Source organism: Myripristis murdjan, chromosome 1 (genome assembly GCF_902150065.1).
Source record: "Myripristis murdjan chromosome 1, fMyrMur1.1, whole genome shotgun sequence".
Classification (NCBI taxonomy): domain Eukaryota; kingdom Metazoa; phylum Chordata; class Actinopteri; order Holocentriformes; family Holocentridae; genus Myripristis; species Myripristis murdjan.
The window spans coordinates 29,512,221-29,529,670 of record NC_043980.1 but is presented as its reverse complement, the minus strand read 5'-3'; the positions used below and the strand labels follow the sequence as shown (position 1 = coordinate 29,529,670).

Here is a 17,450-nt window from a genome sequence, read left to right as displayed (position 1 = left end):
TTACATGCACACATATACACAGACACGCATGCACGGACATACACGGACATGTGCACACGCGCGCGCATGCACACACACACACATACACACAACTTGTAGCGCTGTCCTGTTCCCATGCTATACAATGTCTCTATAAGATCTATTAGATTATCCTGAACGCTGAGGCATTTCAAAGCAATCTATCTTGTTTTATTTCAGTGGTGAAGATAGCTGAAGAGGGTAATTTTCCTCACTCACTTCAACATTCGCTTGCAAAAGCCTTGATACACCAGGGCTCTATAGTCAATCTGTTATTACTATTAGTCAGTGTCCCCTCTATCCTGAAATGTAGCCCATTTTGAATGAGTAAATGAGTCTTTTCGAGGAGGAAGACTTCAAGTTGATCCCTACTTATGCTTGTGCTATCCTCTCATGTTTTCATATTTTCATGTTGTCACTACAGTATGTATGTATATACACTGTATATCAGTCTCAAGATTGGTTCAGGGAGCATGAGACATCATTTTCACACATGGACTGGCCACCACTGAGTCCTGATCTCAACCCCACAGAGAATCTTTCAAATGTGCTGGAGAAGACTTTACGCGGGGGTCCAACTCTACCATCATCAGTATAAGATCTTGGCAAAATTTAATGCAACTCTGGACGGAAATAAATGTTTTGACACTGCATAATCTTAATAAGATTATTGCAACGATGCCACGGCAGATGACTAATCTGTAATCAAAGCTAAAAGTAGTCCAACACTATATGGACAAAAATTCTAAATTGATACGCATTAATATGGAGTTGGTCCCCCTTTGCAGCTATAAAAGCTTCCACTCTTCTGGGAAGGCTTTCTACAAGATTTTGGAGTGTCTGTGAGATTTTTTGCCCATTCATCCAGAAGAGCATTTGTCAGACACTGATGTTGGACGAGAGGGCCTGGCTCACAATCTCTGTTCTAGTTCATCCCAAAGGTGTTGGATGTGGTTGAGGTCAGGGCTCTGTGTGGGCCAGTCAAGTTCTTCCACACCAAACTCACCAAACCATGCTTTTATGGAGCTTGCTTTGTGCACTGGGACACAGTCATGCTGGAACAGAAAAGGGCCTTCCCCAAACTGTCCCCACAACGTTGGAGGCAGAGAATTGTCCAGAATGTTTTGGTAAGCTGAAGCATTAAGATTTCCCTTCACTGGAACTAAGAGGCCTGGGTCAGCCCCAGAAAAACAAGCCCACAGCATTATCCCTCCTCCACCAAACTTTGCAGTCGGCACAGTGCAGTCAGGCAGGGAACGTTCTCCTGGCATTCGCCAAACCCCAACCTGTCCATCAGACCGCCAGATAGAGAAGCGTGATTCTTCACTCCACAGAACATGTCTCCACTGCTCTAGAGTCCAGTGGCGGCGTGCTTTACACCGCTTCATCTGACATCTTGGCATTGTGCTGGGTGATGTCAGGCTTTCATGCTATCCTATTACATTACTTTTACAGTACCATGCTTGAATTCAGAGAACTCCTTAGAACAAGCCAGAATGAGCAGACTGCATGGCTGGGTGCTTGATTTTATACACCTGTGGCAATCAGGTAGTAGTAATCCATCAGTCGGTTAAATATTGGAGTCTGCTGCTATCAAATCTGATATTTTGCCTTCAGGTAGATGGCACGAGATTGATTGGTTGATAGATTTGTTTTTATTTCATCCATGAAAGTCTCCTTGAAGAATAATAATTTTACCTTGTACCTTGCTTTGTACTTGGCCATGTATTGTGTGTGCACGTGCCTTCATGTATGTTCAAAGGGAAAACAAATCAATAAAGTGTTAACATCTGACAGGGAAAGTCTGCCTCAAATTGCTTGAATGGTGGTGAATGTGTTGTTTTTACTTTATTTTATATTCTTATTTATTTATTTACTTATTTACTTATTTATTTATTGTTACAGCAGTCATGAAATCATCACAGTTTGTCCTAAGATTTGGTTTGTGAAAAGTCCTGATTAACATACTCTGTGCTTGTGTGTGTGTGTGTGTGTGTGTGTGTGTGTGTGTGTGTGTGTGTGTGTGTGTGTGTGTGTGTGTTTGTGTCTGTGAGTGAGTATGGTGGGGGCTACAGGACAGCTTGACAGGGTTATACACACAGAATTTTTGAGGGAGAACATATTTGCACCAGGATGTCCACATTGCAGATGAAACAAGAATATAGATAGTAGTTTTTGGGACACGTTTTGAAATCAGAGTTGTGGAAAAATTCATTCATATATGAACATTTTCATTAGCCTACAATAAACTATGCTCAGGGAAAAAATGGGTCCCTGTGACGCTGAAAAGTTACCATTTTAAAGTTGTTTACAATTGCAGGGTGATAGGCTTTGTTTACAAATATATTTACTAGACTTCTAGGCTTCTGTTTGGTTTACAGTCCTTCAAAATATTTTTTGTCTTTGAATTTATGACAAAATCATTTTATGAGACTAAGATGACTAAGAGATGAGACTCATTTAAAGAATTACATTATAGTAACAGGCTCTGCAAATATAAACAATTATCCCTCTCAAAACGAGGCGACAAAGTGCACTTTAAAGTCATAATATTTATTCAATTTTTTTTAAGTCATGGTATGGCCATGACACAATAAGATTCATCAGTGACAATATATCTGCTGCGCCAGGGTGAGTTTTATTTTAGATCTGAGAAACTTCAGATATTAAAAAGGGGCTCAGATGGGCCCCTCAGTGACCTTGTTAAAAAAAAAAAAAAAGAAATAAAACATCCATCGTGATACAAACTATAAAGACCAATGAAAAAACATTCTGAGGGAGCAGCTAATGATAACACTCCATGTAGCTTAAAACAAATGCACATTCTGTGCATTTTGCAGGTAATCCGACAGTAACTCAAAGCGCTGGAGTATAAATTGTGTGTAACTACAAAAAGTTAATCAGTTTCCATCCACAAAAGAAATGGGTCAGAATAACTGAAGTGCTCCATAAGCAGCTGTGTAAAATCATTTGAACAAATTCAATCATAATGGATCTCGTGCCCTTTTGCTACACACAATAAATTCAAGAGATGTTCAGGACTGAGGATAATTTATTGCATACAGTCGTTTTTCCCAATTATTCAAGCAAACCAGACCTAAATAATCCTTGAGTAACTCCTTGTTCTTGTGATTAGCTCGGACAGCTGCTCCTGCTCTATAGTCTCTTACCACCGTACCTGTGTGATTTAACAATTAAAGTCTGATATGACAAACTGTCATATCGCAGCAGAGTGGGTGTTTAAAAAAAAAAAAAAAAAAAAAAAACTCCCAACAGAAAAGGGCTGTGGGTCATTTCACATTAAAGACACGTGCAAATGCGGGTAACCTACAAGTGTAGCTACTGTTTTGATTTAAAAACAATGATTATTCATTCGGTAGCGTATTTCAACTTCACCATAACTTCATCTGAACTTCATTCAGGAAGGCGTGGGGAGCTATGGGGAGAGGAAGCTCATCAAAGGGATACAAAGAAATAGAACACAATTTGTCCCAAACTTCACGTGACAGCCTGGAAAAACACGTGGGCGACATAATTAACCTTTTTTTTCCCCAGCCTTGGTCAGACTGGTAAGACTGAAAGAACACGTCGGATTCTTTGTCAGGTGTGAGCCTAATCCCGACGAGATACCCCCTCCCCTCCTCTCTCTTAACATATCAGCATAGACACAGAAAGGCTGCGGGCAGAAAGTTGAGACCCCACCGCGCCGCTCAGCACCATGGACAGCGAATCAAAGTTGGTGGCTACAGCAGCACCTAAACATCAGAGAATTATTGGAAATTAACTGAACGACCTGAGGATGATAACTGTTTGTTTTGGGGGCTGCGCGCATTTTAGTTACTTTTGGATCACAGACAAGTCGAATCTGTCACAGCCCGCGAAAGTAAGTCTATTTATTATGATCTTTTCTGACCGCGTGCATTGTTTGGAATAGCAACACAATTTCTCTAAGAATGCGAGCTGCTGCACACTGTATCCTTTAAGTGAGATAAGTGTCTCTTACATGTTGCTGTAAAGATAGTCCTAGCACACACAAACATATACATTACCTACGATTTACCAAGAAACTGAGGACATTATTAAAGCAGTTTCCAGGTCCGCCGTGCGTAAAAGCCGTGGCACTGTTCCCGGCAGGACTCCTGCCTGACTTGACGCACAAACTGGATGACCACCCCTGTTCTCATCAAGCCTAAAGCAGTAAGTGCTGTTAAAAACGCACAGAGGCTGAGGAAGACGACGATGGTGCTGCACAGCGATCACCTTCCATTGCTCATCAACATCAGCAGCTTTACGTGCGTAATTACGGATAGTACTCGATACTGGGAAAGCCACATTCTTAGCCTAAGTCAGCGCTGTCAACATCAGAATGAACGCTGCAGCATGTCTTTTGAACACGGAGATGGCTCATGATGACTGATGCGCAAGAACAGCTGAGGATGTACAAAAAAGCCTTTTCTAAAAAATGTTAATTTTGAGAATTTCCTAGAACTAGAGAGAGAGAGAGAGAGAGAGAGAGAGAGAGATGCAAATAATGTGTGTGTGTGTGTGTGTGTGTGTGTGTGTGTGTGTGTGTGTGTGTGTGTGTGTGTGTGTGTGTGTCTGTGTGACTGCGTGCGTTCGTGTGTTTTCTCTGCGTACCGTTGGGTGAACTCCACGCTCAAGCCTAGGCATGCTGGTAAACAAAAAGATAAACGCTCTCCTAGTGTGTCTCTGTGTCTCTGTGTTATTGTGTATCCACTTATTACTAAGCCAGTACCGCTGACTCTATGAACCAGTTCACCACATGAGACACTTTTCTGTTCTTTCACAACTGATATCTTGACCTGCAGTGACATGCTGACTCCTCTCCTCTCCTCTCCTCTCCTCTCCTCTCCTCTCCTCTCCTCTCCTCTCCTCTCCTCTCCTTCTTTTTCTGCTCCAATAGAGGTATGGAAGAGAAAAAACAGGGCAGAAGTGAGGACTCTTACAGCAGTGAAAACAGCGGAAAACTAAACTACATATAGACTTGCGCTCTGTGGTATTCTCCCTCCTTCCTCCTCAATCCTCCTCTGAAAACAACCATGGAGCCCCAGTACCAGACCGGCTGGGCTCCCCTCTCAGCAGACCTAAACTCCACCCCTCCCGCCACACCCTCCTTCCTCTTCTCCCCCTGTCCCGTCTTGTCCAACTTCTCCTCCAACATGTCCACTCAGAGCGTCCCGTTCCAGGGCAGCAGCACTCTGATGACCGCGGTCATCTCCTTGACAGTTTTCATAGTGGGGCTGACCGGCAACACCTTGGCCATCTACGTGGTGCTGCGCTATGCCAAAATGAAAACCGTGACCAACATCTACATCCTAAACCTGGCTGTGGCCGACGAGCTCTACATCATTGGGCTCCCCTTTCTCACCACCCAGAATGTGCTCTCCTACTGGCCCTTCGGTTCCTTCCTGTGCCGTGTCGTCATGACTGCAGACTCTATGAACCAGTTCACGTCCATTTTCTGCCTGACAGTGATGTCCATCGACCGCTACCTGGCCGTGGTGCACCCCATCCGCAGCACCAAGTGGCGACACCCCCGTGTGGCCAAGGTGGTCAGCGCAGCTGTGTGGGCTGTGTCCTTTGTGGTAGTCCTGCCTGTGGTCATCTTCTCCGATGTCCAGGTATCAAGCAGCAAATTAACTGTTTACCCCAAAATGGAAATTATTCAGCTCTGCTCACCCTCACAACAGGCTGAACACCACTGAAGTTTCACAGCAAATTGGCCCCTGTAGTTCCATGTCTCCCAAGTTCAGTTTTTCATAATTTAAAATAAAATAAAACATACTATCCGTTAAAAAGACAAATTACCCGCCCATCATTTCCCCCAAACACATCCTGTTCCTTAAAAAGTTTTCTGGGGGAGCTGTGAAGGGAAGAGCTATAGATATAACCCTGTGTGTCACTATCAATTTTGTTGGAATTCATTTGAATAAGGTACATAAAAGGTACATAAAAGAACACACAGAAACTTGTCTCAGTTTATTTAATCTCTCCCCAGGACACCTTTAATTCATGTAACATGATCTGGCCAGAGCCCAAGGATGTGTGGTCAACAGCCTTCATCCTCTACACTGCCACACTCGGCTTCTTTGGACCGCTGCTCATCATCTGCCTCTGCTACCTCCTCATCGTCGTCAAGGTGTGTTTGTGTTTGGGAGTGTGTGATGAATGTGCAAGTAGTTATATAAGTTAATAATACTGTCAGTTTCATTATCGTCGGGTATCACCCATCATCAACGTCATCATCATCCTCAACATCACTGTCCTGTCTTTTTTTTCTTCCTCCGGCCCGCTGTAGGTGAAATCCTCGGGCGTGCGGGTGGGATTCAAAAAGCGTCGGCGTTCAGAGCGCAAGGTGACTCGGATGGTGGTGGTGATCGTGGTGGTGTTCGTGCTCTGCTGGCTGCCTTTCTTCATCATCAACATGGTCAACCTGGTGGTCATCATTCCAGAGTCCAGCGTCACCGCAGGGATCTACTTCTTCTCGGTCATCCTGTCCTACGCCAACTCCTGCGCGAACCCGCTGCTCTACGGCTTTCTGTCAGACAACTTCAAGCAGAGCTTCAGAAAGGTAGGCAGGCCAGCCTAATCTGTAGGCGCAATCTGTAGGTTCACATGGCGCCCTCTACCGAAACACTCTCATTATTGATTTGAATGCAGGCATTGCTTTTACCACCATTGCCTTTTACATGATGCATGTTTATGTGTGACATCTAAACACGAGTTGTATACACCTGCATGCTGAGTTATAAACTTCACAACAGAATATCTTGTTTTCCATCTGCAAGTCTGCAAGTTCATATGAGAACATGTTCAGAGAATTTATTTTCCAGATTGTTAATCCAGTATTCCACAAGGCTGTGCCTGGAAGTTAAATGGGATGTTTATCCTGATGAGAATTTGGACAGAGTGTGAGTAGCAGGACCTTTGAGTCCAGGGCTTTCAGGCGACATAAGGCTCCTTCTGGCAGCCATATCAGAGATCTGTGGGTACTGATAGCAACGGCTGAGAGCTGGTGATAACATTTCTGAACACACATCTCATCTGTCTCAACAATACAGAGCATTAGTGCTCCATTTCTGTGCAGACACACGGTGGTGGCAAGATGGTTAGAATAACCAAGTAGAGGTATTGCTGTTTACTTGAAATTTGCTTAAATAGATGTAAAAGTATTAAATTAGAAGTTAAACATTCCCTTGTTTAAAATTTACTCGGAGTTAACTGAGTTAGTTTTTTCTTTTCTTTCTTCTTTTTCTTTTTTCGTTTCTTTTCTTTCTTTCTTTCTTTCTTTCTTTCTTTCTTTCTTTCTTTCTTTCTTTCTTTCTTTCTTTTCTTTTTTTTTTTTTTTTTAGAAAAGATCACTCTGTAGACATGATCATGAGTGCCGAGAGTTCAGACTCAGATTATTCTAAAAATTACAATAGCCGGATTAATGTTTCCCTCTGTGCTGATAGTTCACTGTTAATGGCTCCACAATTTGCCAGTTGACTAAGGTCTGTCCTGGTCTTCCTGGTGTTACAGTTTTTTTCAATCGCTTTACCTCCTTTGTCAACTCAGAAATGCTGATATCAAAACAGTTAATCCATAGGCCTAATGAGAGGTGCACTTCCCAAAATAACACATTTTGTTTGCAAAAGGCTCTTACCATGACAAAACATTTCAAACATGCAGCAAAAGCACATTTTGTCACCGCCCAATACAACTCGCAGTCAAGCGACATAATCCAGCCACTCACTCACTTCATACTCAACACCAAAATGCAACACACCTTTTTTAGTCTGAGCAGGTTCAACCGTACTTTTTTCCTGTGTGTATTGCAGTCATATTTTTGACAATTTACATAGTTACATATTGTAAAGCAAGTAGCAAAATCCAATATTTCCCTCAAACAACTCAACTTCTGCCCAAATGAGTAGATTTCTTCTATCAGCTTTACTGTACTGTAACACAGCTGACAACATAACACAAAATACAGACATCAGTTTGAACAAGGTTCTCCTGTGTGCTACACATTCAAATGTGAACTTACAATAAAGAATTGCATCCAAACTCAGAAAGACTTTGAAGTGAAATTATACTGTGTTGATGGGAAAAACTGAAATACGGTAAGTCACATACAGTATTACACAGAAAAACTCAAAGGAGTTGAAAAAAATAATACAGAATACAATTTATAGGCCCCTTTTTTGTAGATGCATACTGATTGATTGGTGAATGGTAATTTGTGGAACGGGTAGTGATGCAGGTGCACTAGTGATTTCACAGTGATGCAGATCATTTCTATCAGCTGTGAGCAGATGTTTTGCTTTTGACTACCTCAGTGAAGTCAATGGAGTCAGGGCCATGTAAATGACACATGTGAGAAGTGTTGTGCAAAAGAGCCTGAAAAATGTGTGAATCCAATGAAAAGGTATGAACACATTTGCAAAAGAAAACTTGTGCTGTGGTTTGGAGGTGAAGATGACGACAAAGTGGATCCCAGTTTCATTATACTGGAAAAAGCGAATGAAAAAAACTGTAATGAAGCATACGCATTTTGTATTCTAGTCTGTAATGAAAACACAATACTTAAGAAAAAATAAGTACTGTACATTGTACAAGAAAATTAGTAGCAAAGTACACAAAAATCTACCCAATTACAGTAATGTTACTCAGTGTAATTATTTACTTCAACAACTCCTGATACATTTGATCAATTTTGTCCTAGGGTCTTGTCAGATTTTTACATACTCGTGCCTAGTGGTCACATATTAAGGTTATCATTGGTTGTTTGCTGGCTAGTTAGTTTTCTAACAAAGCTAACCTCGATAAATAACAATCAAAGTTAACTGAACTGGCACCTCTGCCACTTCTCACCTTTAGTGCTTTGGAGTTGGATATGGGCTAAACACAGAATATTTCATGATATCAGGCCATTTGTTTTTGCAACTGGGCGAATCACAAATGCCCCAAACAGTTTTTATTTATTTACTGATCAATTTATTTGGATGTTTTTTACATATCCAGGTTTTTCATATATTTAGTAATTTGGGGGCTTTTTACAGGTGGCCTCCAACACAACCCCAGTCATAGCTTCCTGTTGATTTCTGTTTTATCACTGTAAAGCATCTGTCGATAAATCCTGTCCTGCCTCTTGGTCATGAACATGCAGGTGCTGTGCGTGAGGAGTTTGCGGCGCAAGGCTAATGGTGTAGAGGACGGAGACCCCAGCGCCCCGCGGACAGAGAAGACCACCGCACATGACTGCTCTCTGCTCTCCCCACATAACCGTGACTACCATGACCCACAGAGCAGCCAGGTATGTGTGTGTGTGTGTGTGTGTGTGTGTGTAGAGGCAGCAGTGCCCTTTGGGCAGAACAGAGGCAAACTGCGGTGTTTAGGGGAAACGCTTCATAAATATTATGTGTTGTAATGTCTGTCTGTTGCAGCATCGAGTCAAATGAGATGAATGCATGCATCATTTGTGCTCTGCTGATGCTGTGGGTCGGTGCAGAAGGGCTCAGCTGAAACAAATTCACTCCACCAGTACACAGTTGAATGTAGTGGACACACACACACACACACACACACACACTGCCGTTTTCAGCATACCCAATAAGTCCGCTGCCTCAGGCGTGGATGTTTTCTCACTTAAGAAGACGTGCTGCTCTCCTGAATGTCAATTAATCTATAGCTTGTAGTTGTGTGTGTGTGTGTGTGTGTGTGTATGAACAGTTAGAAAGATGTACATGTAAATATATGTGTGACTGTCCCAATTCAAAAGGGATTGTGGCAATGTTTAGAAATAGATTTCTATGTTTTGGAGCAAATACACTGACATAAGGCGCGCGCTGTGTGTGTGTGTGTGTGTGTGTGTGTGTGTGTGTGTGTGTGTGTGTGTGTCAGAGAGCGAGAGAGAGAGGGCTAGTTAGGGGCAGGAAATAGCTTTGATTCTCAATCTGACTTGATTGTGTCTGATTAAGTATCTCACACAGGACCTCTGAGGTGTGCTGGCACTCCCAAAGGTCCTTCAACTGATTCAAGGCTATGAAAACTGTGGCTTGCTCTGCAGGTTACATCTTACAGTATGTGATAGAGTGGAGCTACAGAAATTCCCTCAATTTACGACGATTCACTCTGTTATTGAAGTATGGATTGTCTCATTCTCTCGGCATAAATCAAAAAAAAAAAAAAAAAAAAAACATGACCAGAGATGCAACGAGAACACACACAAACTGAAATTCCTTGTGTGTCTCATAGTTGGACAAGCTCAGAGGAAACCACATGGATTCACTTTTTTATTCCAGTCAGTATGTGTGTGTACATTCAGTTATGCTCCAAGATGGCAGCCAGACAGGGGTTTTGTGTCTGTCAAAAACAATATTGACGCAATATATTCTTTCATTCCACTGAAGCTTTGATACTTTGACATCGATGGGTGTGTTGCTGAAATCTTGCACTCACGTCCCCCAATGATCAACTAAGTGTGTGAGTATAAAGTATAAAATGTGCTTTGCCCATGCACTGACACACACGCAGATACAGACACGCACAAACATATCAAAGCGTAGTGTATAGACAGAAAGATGAAACACACCCATTGACTGCTGTGAGACAGAAGAAAGAGTGCAGAACATTCTTTGGCAGTCGGGGGCAGTGCTGAGCACTCGCTAAACAGGGTGGAATATATGATGGTCAGTGGGGCTAAATGCTATAAAATGATCACTATATTTGATTCCACATTTTTATGAGTTACTTTGCTATTGCCGTCATTGTGACATGGCCCGATTTTAATAGTGAGGACATAATTATGATCTGACATGAAAATTAATGGTTGTAAAATTGTGGCAATTTCATAAGATTGCCAGTAGCATGGCGGCTATGTGGTATTGACTGGTTACATAACAGGGGTTTCAGAGTTCATATATAAAAGCACATAGAGATGTGTGTCTTCTTAACCGTTGTCTGGTCATTTTCACCAGTGCAGAGTAAAAATAGTATAATTTAGAGCTCATTTTCCCATTGATTGTTGTACATTTTAACTCTGTTTGGCCAAGTTTTAGCTCTGTATGTTGCCCCCCTGTAGATTGCCTCAGATATACATGTGGGTGGACTATCTCCATCTCTGAACATACTCTACTTGCAGTATCCCATGGTGCTGTCATCTCCTCTCCCTGCAGGGTGTTCACTTTGAGCCTGCTGGTGATTGACAGGCTGAGTTGAGGCCTGCCACTGACTAGGTAGACCACTCTTTAAACTTTGTTGTCTTTCTCTTTCCACCTCTCCCTTCCCGTGCTCTTTACTTCATTTTCCCCTCCTTTTACATTTTACTCTGTCACCACTCTGCTGCTTTTTTGTTTCTTCCATCCTTCCTCTGCCTCCTCTCTTCCTCTCATCTCCATGACCCTCCTCTTCCCCAACTGAAGGTGTCTCCTCACCTTCCAGACTCACCTACCTCTCATGCAGCAGCAGTAGCAGACCTGCAATCCTCCCATTCAACATGTCGATCTCCCTCCCCTGGTCTGCGAATAGGACCCACCGCTACCATGATGACCTCCATGGTAACGGCAACCCCTGCTGAAGCACCCACCACCATCACCCCAACTCCACCATTGTCCTCCTCTTCCATGGCTCCACAGGAACTGTGACCTTTGAGCTGTGACCTCTGGCATGTTAGGAAGAAGAAAACATGGCCAGAAATAGAGGAAAACAGCTACTTCCCCTGCGTACAAGAACTCATACAGAGGGGAGTAGGGAAAATGAGGCGTGCGTGGGTGGAGGAGTAGAAAAGAGGATCAAGAGGGGTTGTAGTAGTTAATGCGGGGAAAGGAGAAAGTACTTCATTTCTGACTCAGTGCACATGCACATGCATGCACACACACACACACACACACACACACACACACACACATGCATGCACACACACACAGACACACAGACACACACACACACACACACAGACACACACACACACACACACACACACACACACACACACACACACACACACACACAGTCACATGCATAATGCATTGGGGCATTTATTTTTCATATCTCTCAAGCAATCCCACAATACATTTTCATTACTCGTCTGTTGATGTGCAAGGCTACTTGTGTGATTCATCCAGTTGTTAGTTATGCCTCTTGCGGATGCAGCCAGAGAAAGACTCCGCACTTTGCATCCGCGCGGTCTACCATTCTATTACCGAGCTCCATTTTTATTTCTCTCCATTCGCTTCATTCATCCATCTGCCAGAAGTGCCTTTTAAGCCTCTCTGTAAAAATTGCCAGGGCTCCTAAATGAGGGCTCTCACTCTTCTCCCTCTCATTGCCTGTAAGTTGTCTTAAAGAACCAAAAGTACCATCAGTTACATATTTAAAACAGAACAAGGCCACTTTGCACATTTGTGACTTCAAATGACATGAAAAGAACCTGTAAAAGTTTTAACTTTATGACTCATAAACATGTAACTCTATACTTAAGGATGCCAATGGGACAGAGAAGTCAAAGATCTGTTGTTGGTGAGTCCAGCTTTCTGTGGCTGCCTGCTGCTGGTACAGTTTGAATTGCTCTTACAGAGATGATGAACCAAATTAAAAACATGGATTAACAATATGGATTGATTTAGTACTATCTTCATCATCCGCCAAGATCAAAATTCAGTTTTAAAAAACTGTTTCAGGGCTGCATTTTCTACAGTGACACATTTAAGCAGGGCTGGGCGGGTTTTAGTTCCCCTTGTAGAGTAATGATATTATCTGGATCCTGGTGAGAAGTGAAAATATCCTTCTTGGAACTTAAAAGGCTACAGGTGTAGCCTTTTAAGTTCATATGATACCTTGTATATCATACCTTGTAAAAATTATACACCTTTAGATTAACTAGATAAACTAGATTAGTATTGGCCATTTTGTATCATTCCAAAACTGTGAGATGCCATTTTGGGGAGCAATTTCCAGGTTTGTGTGCTCTTTCCTTGGAATCTGGGAAAAAAGACACTGACAGCTCTGATGTGAGTTTTCTTGGTATCTATCCTCCCAGGAACGATCAAGAAACCAAGCTACCAAGCAATCCATAAATTATGTGCCAACTTGAGAAAACAGTGACAGTGTTATTCACATTTTCCCGACGCACGCTCAAGGCAAGTAACCTCTGTTAGGGACAAGACAGGTATCTTGTTAAAGGTTTAAAGCCTTGGAAAAACAATGAGCCATTCTGTGTGCCTGCAGTACAGCCGGTCAGGACAGAGACTCTATGTACTGAGTCTAGACGAACAATCTAACTTCTCCCCATAATAAAGCCAGCTAGTTTTCACACAGGATTGTGTGGATGGGGAGGTGTATGTGTTCAAGTCACATGGATAGCTTGCTGCCTGAGTGAGAAATGGCTTTCAGTCAAGAAGAGAAGTGATTGGTGATTTTTGATATGCAAAGTATCTCAACGTGGTGACAGTATCAAGAAGAAGGGAGGACGTGATGACTGTCAAGCAGGTTCTTGTTACTATATGTTTCCTTTTCTTTCTTCGACTGGACTGGAGGTAGCGTTGATATTGTTAATAAAGTTTAATAAAGTTTTTAAAGTTTTCTATGAATGTGATGGAATACCTGACCTGCCACCTTGGCACAGGTTTGCGCTCTACTGAGCACATTTTCTAGTTGGTGAGTGCATTGATACTCGATCGTGGTGAAATTGTGAGATTTCCTCTTGCACAGGAGTTGGAACCTTTTTCTTATCAAGGGGTATTTAAATTTTTAGAACATCCTTTGAGGGCCGTACAAAATATTAAATTAAACTTGATCTCAAAAATTTCATTAATATTATAAATGATAAGAATTTAATTATTAAATACTAATCTTACTGCGATGGCTGGAGCTGCTTCTCTTTGTGAAGCGTCTGATGTCAGATGGTGGTGATGACGATGGTGCTTGTAGCTGGTTTTCCATGTTTGGGTCAGTCAGTCTTGAGGCAGTTTTCACACAATAGGAAAATCCTCAGGACATTGTTTCATTGCAAGGCAGAGAGGTAAAACTGGCAATTTCTTGCAGCGTCCCACAGTGTTTTTTCAATACCTTATGCTGTATCAGTAATCCTCTCCGGAATGTCTTTTTGAGACAAATGGAAATTCTTACTTTGTCCAGCACTAACAACCCTGCAGCGGCAACAAGACACTCTGTCACAAATTCTCTTTCTGAATGAAGTTTCAGATTCTTAGCTATTAGCTTACTCACCAGAAAACTTGGCATGCGTCTTGAAGCCCTGCCCGCTTCCTTTCCGTGCCCATATTTAACCAAATGGGCCATTCACACAGGATCAAATGCGATCTGAAGCACCAATTTTGGCATCTAGGCTATTTTCTCGGTGACAGGCATCCAGCAAGAAGCGGCCACCCGGAAGGATGTGTTTGTCTACTGTTTGATGTTCATTTATTTTATTTCAGAAAAAAGCAATTGCTGAGTAAAGCATTTTTGATGAGTTTTTTCATATGTATGGATTGTCTTGTGGGCCAGATCAAATGGTCTCGTGGGCTGCACATGGTCTGGAGGTCAGAGGTTCCCACCCCTGCTCTAGCACTGCCTTCAGGCCAAACATGTGACTTGTACACAGCATCTTTCTTAATGAAATGGATGAACTGTCAAGTCATTTGCTGTGCATACCCATGCTCCCCAAACAAGGAACCCTATCCGTTTTGGTGTCACCGTCACCTTTCCTCTCGCACCACCCCTCAGGCCAAATGTTGAATTTGATATTTCACAATCTATGGGGCAGACTGCAATGGCTTGTGCTGAGCATATTATCAGGAAAGCCCATTCATGCTACTTAGAGGATGAACCCTCTCAGCTCTGGTGATCTCATGCCATGTAGTCACCAGCAGCAGAGAGCCCATGCTTATTATAGCTAACTCTGATGTAGAGCTCACTTGCTTGTGGTAGTAGAGTTGATTTGAGCAGTCACATTAGATTGGTAAAATAATACTCTGTAAAACTGGATTTATATCAAGCAACAGCACAAGAATGATGTTTTGTGAATTGACGCTCCCTGCTGTTTTTTAAGGCTGACAGACGATAAGAGGTGCAGTCGAAAAGAGGCTGGAACAATAAAAACTGAGGTTGTGTTGTGATTAGCTCACCCCCACTCTTACATGTAAAAGAAGGTTTTCTCTGTCTGCATAGAAAGCACCTCAGGTTGTCAGAGTTTCATGTCATTTTTTTTTTTTTTTACACCTAGATCATTTTAATAATAATAAAAAAAAATCCATGTTACAATTCCTTGTCCCATTAACTTTCAACTCATCACCTCATGTAGGCGGAGAAGATTTCCCAACAGAATTTAATTTGGGCGAATCGGGCAAATCCACAAGGTTTCAATTAGAAAGGATGGAATGCTGCTCTGTATTGCAGCCCTACAATGTGATTACTAAGACGAGTGTGTTTTTATCAATTCTTGCCTAGTGTGACTTTAAATGGAACTACTGTGATGTACCAAATCATTTGCATTTGTTTTTCTGTATTATAGCGCAAAATGTGTTTTTTATTATTTTTTTTTCCAAGCTAACATTCACTTGGTCTTGGTAACATTAATTTTATTTGAATGGGTAATTTTTAACAGATAAATTTGACATCTGTACATCTTCTTGGAAAAAGTGTGTTGTAATGCACTTTGTATGCTGTTGTGTTTTCAGCTTTCCTGCTGTCTGTCTGCTTGCCAGCTACATGAAGTGTGAGTCTTTATTTCTCCCCTGTAGCTCAGTGTCTTTTTGCAAATGTGTAGCCAGCACTGAACAGAAAAGATGACGGCCTTACTGTATATAGCCAATGACGGTGCTTACTTTGTGTGTGCGTGTACATTTGTGGGTGTTTACACGTGCTGTGTGTACAGTATGTTTGCTCATCGCAGAAGCCATTATAATGTTGAATATGAATGATTTTTCCAATTTTTGAGCAGCAACTGTTGTTTGGTTAACTGTGTTACAGTGTTAATATTATTTCCTCAGTGTCAGTCCAAACACTCACTGTAGATATTATCTATGATTAGGCAGGCAGCAGGTTACCTCAGCTGGAACAGCTTCTCTAAGGCGCCCCCTCCTCCTCTCCTCAAGGCCAGGCTTAGACTACAGTTTTAAAATCCTAACCAATTTTGATATTGGTTTGCATCACACATATAAAGAGAAACTTCACAGATGTCTTTCTCTCTAATCTCAAACATGGACACAATACAAGATTTGAAAATAGTCACAATAATTCTCCTCTGATTGTCACAAGGAGTGAATTGGGGATAAATTGGCCCAAAAGTTTAAGCCCGGCTTGACACACACACATTTTGCAGGTCAGCACTGTTCCATATGTGGAAGGAAAGGAAATTCAGCAACAGCATGGAGAGAAAGGAACGTTATCAAGTGAATATCTTGAGTAGAAACCATGACACATAATTGAGCCTAAACAATCTGTGTACAAAGCAAAGTCCTGAGGCTGTTCACAATTGGCCCTTTTCAACTGCAAGAACTTCTCGCGGTGTGCCCTGGAGCCAGCGTCACGAGCTCTGGAAGCTTTTGCAAGAGCACCAACATGGCTGCAGCTTCCTGGAACCTGATTTCAGCTCTGCTCAGTGGGGGATACCAAAATATGAGTTCCAAGACCTTTTAATAGGAGCTAACAGGGCTGTTGAGCTCGATTAGTCCAAGCAGTGACTTGAGCTATCAGAGGACTGCAACATCACGCAGCCAGCCCTAAACAACAGACTGCAAAAATAAACAAGCAGAACAATACAAACTGCTAATTGGACAAATTAACAGATACATGCGCTTATCAATATTAATATATATATCATATGTGCACTGTTTAACAAACGACATACCGGGTGTGGGTGGGGTGTGGGGGTTGAATTATATTACGTACCCTGAGATATCACAGCTGCTTTGATTTAACTTGTCTTTTAATTGAAGTTTTATGATATTCAGTGGGAGCTTTGTTAGTCTATTAGAAATGAAAAAGTGCATTTTAAAAAGATTAAAACTCAGATTTTTGTATATGGGTACTTTGTACCCCCTTCATGGTTGGTTCTCCATGCAGTGGAAGAGGAAACAAAGGGCAGTCCCTAAACTTCACAGGTTCTGGCAAGTCTCAGGTTACAGAAGGTTCCATGTATCCCCCCCCCCTCCCGGCCCGGCAGTGAAAAAGAGACAAATGAGCTTAAACACAAACAGGAACTGTGCCAGCTCCCAGTGAATGGGTTGTATATTTCTATCACGTTGTTTATGGTTGTTCAGATCCAAAGCTCCTGTGTATTTACTGGGATACTTTGGAATAAAATGGTATCATCATGAAGTCACGCTTTTCTTTTGTTTATTGTTCTCTCTCTCTCTCTCTCTCTCTCTCTCTCTCTCTCTCTCTCTCACACACACACACACACACACACACGCACTTTCAATAGATGT

The 17,450-nt window shown here is 42.1% G+C and overlaps 1 protein-coding gene across 1 annotated transcript; it reads left to right on the top strand.

The window, feature by feature from the left end:
* Positions 1-5,078: 5,078 nt before the first annotated feature.
* Positions 5,079-11,666, top strand: LOC115362344 (somatostatin-like receptor F_48D10.1). Its single transcript, XM_030056238.1, has 5 exons — positions 5,079-5,660; positions 6,038-6,178; positions 6,338-6,610; positions 9,191-9,337; positions 11,445-11,666. Exons 1-5 carry the CDS (start codon positions 5,079-5,081, stop codon positions 11,664-11,666), a joined length of 1,365 nt encoding a protein of 454 aa, XP_029912098.1.
* Positions 11,667-17,450: the final 5,784 nt, after the last annotated feature.